This window comes from Oncorhynchus gorbuscha, linkage group LG25, assembly GCF_021184085.1.
Source record: "Oncorhynchus gorbuscha isolate QuinsamMale2020 ecotype Even-year linkage group LG25, OgorEven_v1.0, whole genome shotgun sequence".
Taxonomy (NCBI): Eukaryota; Metazoa; Chordata; class Actinopteri; order Salmoniformes; family Salmonidae; genus Oncorhynchus; species Oncorhynchus gorbuscha.
Genome location: NC_060197.1, coordinates 37,179,513 through 37,193,514, shown reverse-complemented (window position 1 = coordinate 37,193,514; position 14,002 = coordinate 37,179,513). Strand labels below are relative to the sequence as shown.

At 44.4% G+C, this 14,002-nt stretch overlaps 1 protein-coding gene across 2 annotated transcripts in view; it reads left to right on the top strand.

Annotated features, from left to right (window-relative positions):
- Window positions 1-13,763, top strand: part of LOC124013950 (serine/threonine-protein phosphatase PP1-beta catalytic subunit-like) — a 40,262-nt gene extending 26,499 nt beyond the window's left edge. The window contains exons 2-9 of one of the 2 annotated variants that reach the window (XM_046328531.1): window positions 8,253-8,261; window positions 8,788-8,919; window positions 9,072-9,302; window positions 9,578-9,682; window positions 10,032-10,103; window positions 11,379-11,530; window positions 12,816-12,950; window positions 13,525-13,763. In XM_046328531.1, the coding sequence (XP_046184487.1) occupies window positions 8,253-8,261; window positions 8,788-8,919; window positions 9,072-9,302; window positions 9,578-9,682; window positions 10,032-10,103; window positions 11,379-11,530; window positions 12,816-12,950; window positions 13,525-13,629 (941 nt within the window). In that variant the 3' untranslated portion in view covers window positions 13,630-13,763. The remainder of the gene's footprint in view (window positions 1-8,252; window positions 8,262-8,787; window positions 8,920-9,071; window positions 9,303-9,577; window positions 9,683-10,031; window positions 10,104-11,378; window positions 11,531-12,815; window positions 12,951-13,524) is intronic. The other variant, XM_046328532.1, reaches the window with a different exon arrangement.
- The last annotated feature ends 239 nt before the right edge of the window (window positions 13,764-14,002 follow it).

The following is a 14,002-nucleotide window of genomic DNA, read 5'->3' as shown; positions in this document are numbered from 1 at the left end:
TACTCCCTCTGTACACTGTGTCATCAACGCCTCCGTATCCAATGGCATCCTTGATTGGCTATCTGCGTTTCCATTTGCCTTACCAGGTCTGTACTTTATGGGGAAGTTGAAATCAGCCAATTCAGCAACCCACATCTGATCTTTTGCATTCAACTTAGTGGTGGTCAGCACACCTGCTTTAATTTCTTGACATTCACAACCGTAAGTTAGCAGCTTGCCATAGCCTACTTGTAAATCATTTGTAAATAATGACCTTGTATTTCCAGTTATGGTGAATAAAAGGTTGGCTGCGCAATGTTGTTAGCTAATGTTCTGTTAATTATATGAGCTGGCTGGACAAAGAAAACCATTATTAATTAATTAAGCAGGTCCTAAGAAACATAAGACCAATACAATTTATTTTCAAAATAATATAATAGCATATTTTGATTTTAATTTGGTCAGAAATGATGTATTTCTAAAATAGACATACTTTCCCCACACAACTTGAGTGTCTCAAACATGTGGAACCACTGTCATATAACAGAAAAGTTGTATTTTTAAAACAGAGCCCATGTCCTTATTTCTGTGATCCTTTTGGAATTACCTGGATTTCTGCATAAATTGCTCATAAAATTTGATCTGATCCTTATTTAAGTCACAACAACAGACAAACACAGTCTAATAACATACACATTGAACACACCATGTAAACATTCACAGGTCAGGGAGGGAAAAGTATGTGAACCCTTGGATTTAATAACTGGTTGACCCTCCTTTTGGCAGCAATAAACTCAACCAAATGTTTTCTGTAGTTGCAGATCAGACCTGCACAACGGTCAGGAGGAATTTTGGACCATTCATCTTTACAAAACTGTTTCAGTTCAGCGATATTCTTAGGATGTCTGGTGTGAACCGCTCTCGAGGTCATGCCACAGCATTTTAAATGGGGTTGAGGTCAGGACTCTGACTGAGCCACTCCAGAAGGTGTATTTTCTTCTGCTGAAGCCATTCTGTTGTTGATTTACTAATGTGTTTTGGGTCGTTGTCATGTTGCATCACCCAACTTCTGTTGAGCTTCAATTTGTGGACAGATAGCCTTACACTCTCCTGCAAAATGTCTTGATAAACTTAGGAATTAATTTTACCATCAATGATAGCAAGCTGTCCAGGCCCTGAGACAGCAAAGCAGCCCCAAACCGTGATACTTTACAGTTGGGATGAGGTTTTGATGTTGGTGTGCTGTGCCTTTTTTTTCTCCACACATAGTGTTGTGTGTTCCTTCCAAACAACTCAACTTTAGTTTAATCTGTCCACTGAATATTTTGACAGAAGCACTGTGGAACATTCAGGTGCTCTTTTGCAAACTTCAGATGTGCAGCAATGTTTTTTTTGGACAGCAGAGCCCTCTTCCGTGGTGTCCTCCCATGAACACCATTCATGTTTAGTGTTTTACGTATCGTAGATTCATCAATAGAGGTGTTAACTTACAGAAATCTCTGGAACATGCTAACTGACACTAGAATTCTTCTTAACCTCATTGAACATTCTGCACTGTGCTCTTGCAGTCATCTTTGCAGGGTGGCCACTCCTAGGGAGAGTAGCAACTGTGCTGAACTTTCTCCATTTATAGACAATTTGTCTTACCGTGGACTGATGAACATCAGGCTTTTAGAGATACTTTTGTAACCCTTTCCAGCTTTATGCCAGTCAATAATTCTTAATCTTAGGTTTTCTGAGATCTCTTTTGTTCGAGGCAGTCCAGTGTCCTTTTGCCCATCTTAATCTTTTCTTTTTATTGGCCAGTCTGATATATGGCTTTTTCTTTGCAACTCTGCCTAGAAGGCCAGAATCCCAGAGCTGCCTCTTCACTGTTGACGTTGAGACTGTTGTTTTGCGGGTACTATTTAATGAAGCTGCCAGTTGAGGACTTGAGGCGTCTGTTTCTCAAACTAGACACTGATGTACTTGTCCTCTTGCTCAGTTGTGCACTGGGGCCCACTCCCACTCCTCTTTCTATTCTGGTTAGGGCCAGTTTGCGCTGTTCTGTGAAGGGAGTAGAGGCAATTTATCGCATGGAAGGACAAGAATAGACTGACGAGTTTCCGGAGAAAGTTCTATGTTTCTGGCTAGTTTGAGCCTGTAATCGAAACCCACAAATGCTGATACTCAACTAGTCTAAAGAAGGCCAGTTTTATTGCATATTTAATCAGAACAACAGTTTTCAGCTATGCTAACATAATTTCAAAATGGTTTTCTAATGATCAATAAGCCTTTTAAAATGATAAACATGGATTAGCTAACACAATGTGCCATTGGAACACAGGAGTGATGGTTGCTGATAATGGGCCTCTGTACGCCTATGTAGATATTCCATAAAAAATCTGCCATTTCCAGCTACAATAGTCATTTACAGCATTAACAATGTCTACACTGTATTTTTGATCAATTTGATGTTATTATAAAAATGGACAAAAAATGTACGGTAATTTATGGTAGTGTATGCAATGACAGCGAGTGTGGTGCGCCACTGACTGTTATGGAAACAACAATGGTTGTGCATGTGTGTGTGTGTGGGGCGCGGGGAGGGCAGCACGGAGCGTCTCTCTCTGGCACCAACCATGGCACTGCACTGTGCTCATGGAGGCTTTTCAGCTTGAGAGCTTTTCAGATAAACTGCTCTTTCTCTATTTTCTCTCCATCACACTCTCTATTTTTCTCCCTTTCACATTCTCTCCTTTTTATCTATTTTCTCTCCCTCTCTCGCTACACAATGACTGACTGCCATTCACCTCTGACACTTCATGAAGAACAAAAAAAGTGCTCTGAAGAAGAACGTGTCTGAAATGCCATGGAAGGCAGTTGGGATTTCTGCTTGACATTCACTCGGACCCAGAGTCAGGTTGCTGCGTGTCCACTGTGGGTTCACTGGTTTCCACCCCCTGTTTGTGGGACATGGGGATGGAGGAGGGAGTGGAGGGGGGGGGGAACCTGGCCCGGTGCCTGGTAGGAAGAAAGCGAGATGCATGAAGATGGAGACTGGCGAAATATCACTGAGGTCATTACCATAGTTGGGCCATTACACCTTTGGTGGTCTGACAAAGCACACCCCTCACCTGCTTAAAATTCACCAGTTGTGTTAACTCATATGGAGCCTTGATCTGAGTGAGTTTGAAAGATGTATATCTGAATTGTATGTAGTATGGAGAAAAAGCTAATCATTTCCCACTCTTTTCCTCTTCTGTTAAAACAGTCCCAGTCAGTGTGTGTGGTATGTCTGTCAGTGTTACAGTCTGAGCTGCCCTTGCTGGCCTCATAATGAATGGGCTAATGTTGTGAATGGTTGGCTGCAGCAGCTAACAGGGCATGTATTGTTGTAGCTCTGTCATTGTGGCTGCCAGGGGGAGACTTGTTGTTGTTGTTGTCAGATGTTGTTAAGTGAACCTGACTAGCTAGTTGGTGCTAGCTGGTGGCTAGCTGGTGTTAGTGCACTTAGCATCAGTTGGCCGGGGCTGGAGACTTTTGAAGTGCTCTCCCTCAGTCCTCTCTTGTCCTGAGGGACTCTTTCCTCTCCTCTGAAACAGCGCCCATATATGGTCATGCTTGGGAGAAGCAAGGTCTGACTGTTATTCAGTTTCTCTCCCCTTCAACTCCAACATTAACTGAACCCTGCTCTTTTAAATGAATGGAAAAGTTCTCGACCCACCTGACCTCTTTCCTTAATAACACTCAGCTAAAGAAACTAAAAAAAGATCACTTCTAAATAGACTACAAGTTCCCCTATAACCACCACAAGACTTCCTTTGTGTTGTCTAGAAAACGACAACATATCAGACTGCTGAAGGCAATGGCTGTAAATACGACGTTTCCCACACAATGAGCCAGTCTTTTAGCTTCCAAATGTTCTTTAATTGCATAAAGCCATCCCATTTTCAGATACATCTCTTAAGTTATATTTTATCCAAATTTAGACAGCCTTTTACTTTGCTAAATATCAAAACGAAAAACAAGCTCTACCGCCAATGAATTCAGCCCTGTCTCTGACTAACAGCGCTCTCAAATAAACCCAGCTCACGTTTGTCTCTCTCTATGCTGAGCTTCTTTGATATGTACCCTGTTTTAGTTTCCCTCTCCACACTGTCCTGTTGAGGCTCATCGTCTTCCAGGGAATGCTTTGTGACACAACTCTCTTTGGTTGGGTTTGTTCCATCAGGATGTAGTGTAGGAACTTGATTCCTCTCCTTTTTGGCCCAGACAGGACAGGCTTAACCCTCAGGAGGTTTGCTGTTGTGCGCGTGTGTCTGCGTGTGTCTGGGTGTGTGTCTGCGTGTGTGTGTGTCTGCGTGTCTGCGTGTCTGCGTGTCTGCGTGTGTCTGCGTGTGTGCGTGTGTCTGTGTGCGTGTGTGCGTGTGTGCGTGTGTGTGCGTGTGTGTGCGTGTGTCTGCGTGTGTCTGCGTGTGTGTGCGTGTGTGTGTGTGTGTGTGTGTGTGTGTGTGTGTGTGTGTGTGTGGGGGGCTGGCCTTGTGGAATGTTGTGTGTGTGTGTGTGTGTTAGGGGAGGGCCAGGCTGTCCTGTGATGTCACAGACTACTGCTTCAGAAGAGCTGTCAGATAAATAGATGAGAGGGGGAAAGAAGGAGAGGAGGAGAGGATAGAAGGAGAGGAGGAGAGGAGAGGAGGAGAGGATAGAAGGAGAGGAGGAGAGGATAGAAGGGGAGGAGGAGAGGATAGAAGGGGAGGAGGAGAGGATAGAAGGAGAGGAGGAGAGGATAGAAGGAGAGGAGGAGAGGATAGAAGGAGAGGAGGAGAGGATAGAAGGGGAGGAGGAGAGGATAGAAGGAGAGCGGGTTTGGATAGGAGAGTGATCTGACCTGGCAGAGGGAAAAGTACAGAGCAGAACATTTTGTACTGGTGTTGGAAGGGTCAGCTTGTGTAGTACCCCTATTCTCCACTTACCCTTTTTAGCAGTGTGTGTGCACACAAACAGTCAGGACAGGGCCGAATTAGGAGTGATGAATTGGAAGGTGGAGCGAGGGATTCTTTTTTTCCCACAGAACCAAAGAAAAACCACGCTTATGAAGCAATACAAACCCTCAGGAAACGATAATGTCTTTTGACAAGTAACTTTTGACAAAATGTCACTTTATTCTACAGTGCGCATTTTGACTCAACCAAAAAAGTGGTGACGCCTGTTCATAAACATCCTGGGCTTAGGGTGTGGAAGTCTGCTCTCTACATCAGTCAGTGGCCATGACATGAAACATTAGTATTCAAACCATGAGGTAGCTGGAGAGGAGGAGCCTCTGTGTCTGCCAATCAGCTCTGCCTTAAGCTAGCAACCAACACCCATCAACACCTTGCCAAAAACCAATGACCTGCCTGGTGTGTTGCCATGGTGACAGCCTGTTGTTCCACCCCTCACCGTTGACCGTTGCAGTGCAGTGAAAAGAGGGCAGGATTAGTGGGTTGATGCAACCACTGGGAGGATTCATGGGAGGTATCTGAAGTCAAGGTCACAAGACTGTGGCTGGCAGGCTATGTGTGCGCGCATGTCTATCGTGTAGACTTTTCCATAACGGGCTGTAAGGTGATCCCCTCCAGTGTTGCGGTGTGGTAGTGTCTGGCTGTGGTGTCCGGTGTGATGCTCTCCTCTCCTATATTGGGCCTTTCAGTCGCTTCTCTGTCAGCTGATACAACACAGACCTGCAGACACGTCAGCACCGCTCTGAGAGGGAGAGGTGGAGCGTGTCTGTGGCAGATCTGAGAGCAACACACACAGACGTACGTACACACACACACACATCTGACCCCAGCCTCCTCAGGTTTCATCCTCACTGGTGTGTGTGTGTGTGCTGGAAGTCAGAAGGGGTGTGTGTCTATATTTTTCCGATTGAGACCCCCTCTAAATCAAACAGATCAGACTGCTGAATGCTATGGCTACTAAGAATAACACCCCTTGGCTTCTTGTTAACGTGACTCTCTTTGGGATACGAGATATATTATCTGATGGGCTTAGATCACTTTTTCTTGTGTGTTTTTGGAAGAGAACAGTGAATGTCTATACAGCTGGTTTAAGGTCTCGGTGCAGAAATAGCCAGGTCGTACAAAGTTCCAGTCGACAGTGCAAGTGGTGCTAGGCAGTGTCTCGGTAACTTGTAGGAATCTCTCTGCCCATACCTATGCCTCATCCGTAGTCTGCCATTAAATAGCTAGCAATGCAAAATGGAGTACATGTTTAGAAAGTGGTTTGGCAATAAATCCATTGTGCAGGTCTTCTTTTCAAATGCATGCTATGAAAACCATTTCTCTTAGTTATAACTGAAGATATCTAGTTTTCTCAAATGTATGATGAATTGTGCCCGTTGTTCAATGTACCTTTTTTCATTTAAAATGCTTTAGGGACACCTTTGTCTACATGTAGTTGACTAAATGAACGTGACCCGGTTATTTCCTGTTCAATAACAACCACAGCCAGTGCTTTTGTTCCTAGTGTTAGTAGGCCTAACTGTAGCGATCATCATGTGAGAAGGGACGCTTACACAGTCCCAGGCCTCACTTATTCTGAATGGCTGGCGTTGTGGAGGCACTCTGCATGCTGTCTGTCTATTGGGACCACTGTGTTGACACAACCCAGGCCCTCATATCAAATCCAATCTTATTTGTCACAAACTTCATAAACAATGAGTGTAACCTAGGGCTGTTGCGGTGACCGTGTTACCGCCATACCGGCGGTCACGAGTCATGAAGGCAGTCAAATACCAGATGACTGTTTAGTCACGGTAATTAGGCTTCTCCAAGCTCTGATGCTGCTGCTGGTCATTATTAGCCTACCAAATTTGCTAACTGCCTGGTACTCAGCACTCTATTGTCCCTCTAATCACTCTGACGTCAATGCAAATGTTATCAAATATCTAATCACACACTTCATGAGAGTCCATGAGCTCATGGTTGCGCAACATTTCTATTGGCTGTGCAATTGTGGGAGAGAACAGAGTGATGGCCGCTAATAAAAAGAGGATCCCATCAGCGTTCTATATGCTAGGCCCCTATATTTATTTTTCAACTTTCCTAATATTAAGCACATTGCTTCTCTTTACAACAGGAGTATAGTCTACCTGGCTGGTATGAAAATGAACCATGTGCATAGATGACATGTATTTTGTCTCGCTGCCCCTGTTTTCCCTGTTTTGAGACAGGTGCATGATAAATGGTCCATTCTAAATCATAACTAATTTCACACATATTATGTAGTATATGTAATGACAAAACGAAATCAAGAATAGTCTGATGTGTGACAATATTAGCCTATCACTTGTGAATCATATATTATCACTAGTGAATGATGCCCAGTGTAAGAAACAATACCTTTCTTTTGCAGCTTTTTCTAATCATAGTCGCACACCTGATATAGCCTAGCCCATAGGTTTGTATCATAACTAAAGTGGCCAAATAACGTCTTGAAATTAAGCACATTCATCTGCTTTAAAGTTACATTGATAACTCTAAATGAAACCTATAGGAGGACCTGTGTCTTTGTTTACCCCTCAACACAGAATAGCTGCATGTGTTCATTCTCTCAAATAGTTTGGAGAAAATATTTATATTTTATTCAGCCTCGCTCAATTGTATTCTTCATACTATAAAATAATGTAAAATAATGCCACTGAATTCTAAGCAAATCTTGTCTGCTAAATGAACTAGTGTAGCCCGCAGCCATTTGGCATAGCCAGATCAGGACCTAACATAAGGACAACTCCGAGTATGCTGTTCTGTTCTTCTGAAATAGACTACATTTTCTTCATATCATGTTTCTTTAGACCTGTCTAAAATAAATAGTGGATTTATTGTGAAGGTGTAGGCTATATAACACGGATTTATTGACTTTTTAAAATGTCTAATAAATATTTGTGTGGATGCCAGGAGATGCTAAATGTGTTTATATTAATTAATGGTCAATTACCATGTGACCGACAGTCATTTGCTTGACAATCACTGGCTGACAACATTTTGTGACTGCCACAGCCCTAGTGTAGACTAACTAACTGTGAAATGCTTACTTTCGCATCCTTTTCTAACAATGCAGAGTTTAAGGTAGTGCCATGAGGAATAAATACACAGTGAATAACAATAACGAGTAAAAAATAACATGGTTATATACAGGCAGTACCAGTATTTACCCTATTTACCCTGTTTGGCTGTTTCATGAAAACCTCACCCTCGGGACATTGGGCCGGACTGACTCACCATGTGTTCCTGTTGTGGTTATAAACACAGATTTGAAAAGTAAGTAAAAGGAAATAGTGTTGCGTGCTCGACGGTAGTAGGGGGTACCTGCTTAGTATAGTGTTGTGCCTGCGCTCGTACCCTGAATTGGACTAGTTCACTGTCCCGTCCCCCCACCCCCACCCCCACCTACACTTCCCTCCAGTCGTCACTTCAGCCTTGGTAGTGCTGCACTCTGACTTCTGAGTAGCAATAAAGGAACACCCTCACATACAAAATGTAGGTCTGTTGCACCTGGCAGAAAAGTGAATTGTCACCACAGATGATATGGGGACATGACACTTTCAAAGCGAAGTTTGTCAGATGTTTTGAGACCTTTTAGTGTAGTCTGTCAAGACAGAACCACAACCAATGTTGTGGGATGTGGTTTCATCTTGACATTACTCTACTTTTGAGGTTTGGAAACATCTGACAAAGTTCCATTGACGAGGGAAATGTGTGTTTAAGTTCTAGCACTCTGTGCCATCAAATCTAACTGTGTCTCTGTGTCTCTGTGTCTCTGTGTCTCTGTGTCTCTGCGTGTCAGTGCGGGGATGTCGCCCAGGGAAGATTGTGCAGATGTCAGAGGCTGAAGTGAGAGGCCTCTGCATCAAGTCCAGAGAGATCTTCCTCAGCCAGCCCATCCTGTTGGAATTGGAGGCTCCCCTCAAAATCTGTGGTAGGTGGTGAGGATGAGGATGGTGAAGGTGGCTGATGATGAGTTGTCCAGTTTAAGACCTATTATTCATTCATTAGCCTCTGGACGGATAGGCTATGGTAGTTAAGTAACCCCCCACACCCACACACACCCCCACCCCCACCCCTCCTCAGGTGACATCCACGGCCAGTACACAGACCTGCTGCGGCTCTTTGAGTACGGCGGCTTCCCGCCCGAGGCCAACTACCTGTTCCTGGGGGACTACGTGGACCGAGGAAAGCAGTCCCTGGAGACCATCTGTCTACTGCTGGCCTACAAGATCAAATACCCCGAGAACTTCTTCCTCCTCAGGGGCAACCACGAGTGTGCTTCCATCAACCGCATCTATGGCTTCTATGATGAGTGTGAGTAGTACACACACACACACTCTGCGCACACACACACACACACACACACATCAATACATTGCCTCATGCACTTGTTAGTGTATCATACAAGTAATTGAGCTAAATAGCCACCCGGCACACACCCTAATTCATGTTTATTTTCCATTCAACACATACAGCCTCTGTGACAAGAGTAAAGTTGCAGATGAATACACACTGTCTGACATGAGTCTAGAAGATCCCAGATGATTGTATGAAGTATATTTAAACGTCATCTCTTGATGTTTCTCCAGGTAAGCGCAGATTCAACATAAAGCTGTGGAAGACATTTACTGACTGCTTCAACTGCCTTCCCATCGCTGCCATCGTAGATGAGAAGATCTTCTGTTGCCATGGAGGTACTGCTGGAAGAGCTGTCACTCAAACTCCCTGTCTGAATGATATGGTTGTTATAACAGCATGGAGAGTTTTGTCTTGCTCAGAAAGTGAATATGTAGCGTTGGAATAATGATTACACACCACATAGGTATTATATAGTTACAGTATATATAATAACGCAAGCAGGCATTAGACATGAGTCATGACTATGATTTAAGTGAAATAAAGACGCAAAGGCTCTGTGCACAGCAGTGCCTCTCCTACAACGTGCTGGTCCTGGCAGGGAAACTAACCTTGAAATGTGTGTGTGGTTTTTATGCGTTTTGGATGACTGAGTGCCGTTGTCTCTGCTCCTCTGTCTCCTACCAGGCCTCTCTCCAGACCTGCAGTCTATGGAGCAGATCCGTCGTATCATGAGACCCACAGACGTCCCCGACACCGGTAGGTCCACATACACACAGATGGATGCACATGTACATACACATATACTGAAGAAAAATATGAAACGCAACAGTTTTAAAAGCTTTAACTGAGTTACAGTTCATATCACAAAATCAGTCAATTGAAATACATTAATTAGGCTCTAATCTATGGATTTCACATGACTGGGAATACAGATATGCATCTGTTGGCCACAGACACCTTAAAAGAAGTGGGCCTCACAATGGGCCTCAGGATCTCATCACGGTATCTCTGTGCATTCAAATGGTACATATTGTACACACACAAACACACAGAGATATGTTTTACTGTCCTTTCTCGGATCTAAAATAGATTTATATTCAGAATCCTATTTATCCTAACCCTAAACAACCCTTATCCTAACCCTAAATCCTAATCCCTAAACAACCCTTATCCTAACTCCTAACCTAACCCCTAAACAACCCTTATCCTAACTCCTAACCTAACCCCTAAACAACCGCTAATCCTAACCCTAACTCCTAACCTAAACCTATCCCCTAAACAACCACTAATCCTAACCCTAACCTAAACCTATCCCCTAAACAACCACTAATCCTAACCCTAACTCCTAACCTAAAACTATCCCCTAAACAACCACTAATCCTAACCCTAACTCCTAACCTAAACCTATCCCCTAAACAACCACTAATCCTAAACCTAACTCCTAACCTAAACCTAACTCCTAACCTAAACCTAACTCCTAACCCCAAACAACTCCTAACCTAAACCCAACTCCTAAACCTAACCCCTAACCCTAATTGTAACACTAAACCTAAGCCTAAAATAGCCTTTGTCCTTGTGTGGGCCTGCAAAATGTCCCCACGAGGATAGTAATACACACACACACACTCCTCTCCAACTCTCCAAGCTGTTTACAAAAACATGTGCTATATCCCTTAGCAGACAGTAGGGGTCATCCCAGATTGTACTGATTTTGGGCAGTGTAGCTAATTCTTTGTTAAAGAACTTCTGATTACCATTTAGATGAGTTGTTTAAACTTTACTTTCACTTTAATGACCGTACGTGATCAACCCATTGTTATATCATTGTTATGTCAATACAGTAGACCTATGTATAGTTACATCTAAATAAGGTTCTGAGAATCATTGAATAAGTCACAGAAAACCCAAGGGATCTAGTATCTGCTCATCAGACCTTTCTAGCAAACATCTCCTTATATGGGAGTGATGTGAACCACTGGACCGTGAGGCCATTTCACACATCTCAGATCCGTGTGTGTGTGTTCGTTCCAGGGTTGCTGTGCGACTTGCTGTGGTCGGACCCAGACAAAGATGTTCAGGGTTGGGGGGAGAACGACCGCGGGGTCTCGTTCACGTTTGGGGCTGATGTGGTCAGCAAGTTCCTCAACCGTCACGATCTGGACCTCATCTGCAGAGCCCACCAGGTACTGTAACAATCAACTGACCTGTCATTGTAGTCGAAACAAGACATCAGAGTGGTCCAGTACATCCACCCAAACACTGCTACACACACAATTGACAGCTCCAGTTCCCATAAACCTAAAGTATCAAATCTTAAAACACTTCTCCATTGCTGTTGAGATACTTAACAACTTTTCTTTTTACTTCTCTGATTACGTTGGTAACCACTTTATAATAGCAATAAGGTACCTCAGGTGTTTGTGGTATATGGCCAATATACCACGGCTAAGGGCTGTGTCCAGGCACTCTGCATTGCGTCGTGCATAAGAACAGCACCGCAGCCGTGGTATATTGGCCATTTAAACATCGGGTGGGACTAATCCTGAATGCTGATTGGTTAAAACCGCATTCCAGCCCGGTGTCTATTCCACAAGTTACCACCGGCTAAATCTATGACGTTAAAATGCCTATTTACTCTGTTCCATCTGACTGCGCAATCCACTGTCTCATCAACCCAGCCAGGCACTTTATAAACGTGATCTCCACTATAAAAAGCATCTAGACATTATCTCACATTTCTTTTAGACTAACAACATCTCCTCAGGCCTTAATGGCTAAGGGCTGTGTCCAGGCACTCCGCGTTGCATTGTGCCAAAGAACAGCCCGTAGCCATGTACCAAACCCCCTCGGGCCTTATTGCTTAATTATAGCAACACTGATATAGTTACACTTCATGACATCGATGGTCCACTCCACTGATGTGCTGACTGTAAACCCCCCACTCCACTGATGTGCTGACTGTAACCCCCCACTCCACTGATGTGCTGACTGTAACCCCCCACTCCACTGATGTGCTGACTGTAACCCCCCACTCCACTGATGTGCTGACTGTGTGTCTCCCCCCACTCCACTGATGTGCTGACTGTGTGGCTCCCCCACTCCACTGATGTGCTGACTGTGTGGCTCCCCCACTCCACTGATGTGCTGACTGTAACCCCCACTCCACTGATGTGCTGACTGTGTGTGTCCCCCCACTCCACTGATGTGCTGACTGTGTGTCCCCCCCCACTCCACTGATGTGCTGACTGTGTGTCCCCCCCACTCCACTGATGTGCTGACTGTGTGTCCCCCCCACTCCACTGATGTGCTGACTGTGTGTGTCCCCCCACTCCACTGATGTGCTGACTGTGTGTCCCCCCACTCCACTGATGTGCTGACTGTGTGTCTCCCCCCCCCACTCCACTGATGTGCTGACTGTGTGTCTCCCCCCCCCACTCCACTGATGTGCTGACTGTGTGTCTCTCCCAGGTGGTGGAGGATGGCTATGAGTTCTTTGCCAAGCGGCAGCTGGTGACTCTGTTCTCAGCTCCTAACTACTGTGGAGAGTTTGACAACGCCGGCGGCATGATGAGTGTTGACGAGACCCTGATGTGCTCCTTTCAGGTAACGTTACTAAAGTAACGTCAGTATCATATCCGTAGTGTCATTGCAACCACTGACAACAACAGACAATAAGTAGTTTGGTTGTCATTAGGTTAGTCTGACTGAGGATATTCTCAGGATAAGTCCCTAAAGTGTATCATTCTACACACAGACGTTTGTAGTCCTACACTGTTTATTCAATGGGGCGGCAGGGTAGCCTAGTGGTTAGAGCGTTGGACTAGTAACCGGAAGGTTCCAAGTTCAAATCCCCGAGCTGACGAGGTACTCTGTCGTTCTGCCCCTGAACAGGCAGTTAACCCACTGTTCCTAGGCCGTCATTGAAAATAAGAATTTGTTCTTAACTGACTTGCCAAGTTAAATAAAGGTTAAAAAAAAGGTTTTAAATGATGTACTTGTCAATGCTATGTTGTGATCACTGCAACAGCTGGGGCCAAACAACAGCCCTTAGCTTTGATAGAATCCAACACTGTGCAGTCGCTTGTCTACTGGTTTTATTGATTAAAGAATCATTTGACAGGTAAAATATGCATTGGATTTAGATGTATAGTCTTAATGGTCCACCGTCACTCTGTAGATCCTGAAGCCGTCTGAGAAGAAGGCCAAGTACCAGTACGGAGGGATGAACTCCGGCCGACCCGTCACCCCGCCCCGCACCGTGGTCCCACCAAAGAAACGGTGAACAAGGAAGAGAGAGAGAGAGCAGAAGGGAGGGAGATGGAGGGATGTCGTGGATGAGTGATGGTCCCTCATCAGTTTTTCACAATGGAGAAACACTTAGCAGAAATAAATAAATAAACATAGATAAAACACAAAGCAAAGTTTGATTTCATGACCCCCTGCCCCCCACCTCCGTTGTGTCTTTTGTTGTCATTTCCCCCTCTGAACTGTTCTGTGTCACGCACCGTTCCCCATGTGTAACCAACTACACCCGTTTAAAAAAAAGTTGCGTTTAAAGGAAACGATGACAACACAAGGTGGTCATTCTGTTTGCATATCGGAGTGTTTTTCTTCATACTTTTTTTCTTGCTTTTTGGCTTATGACGGAATGACAA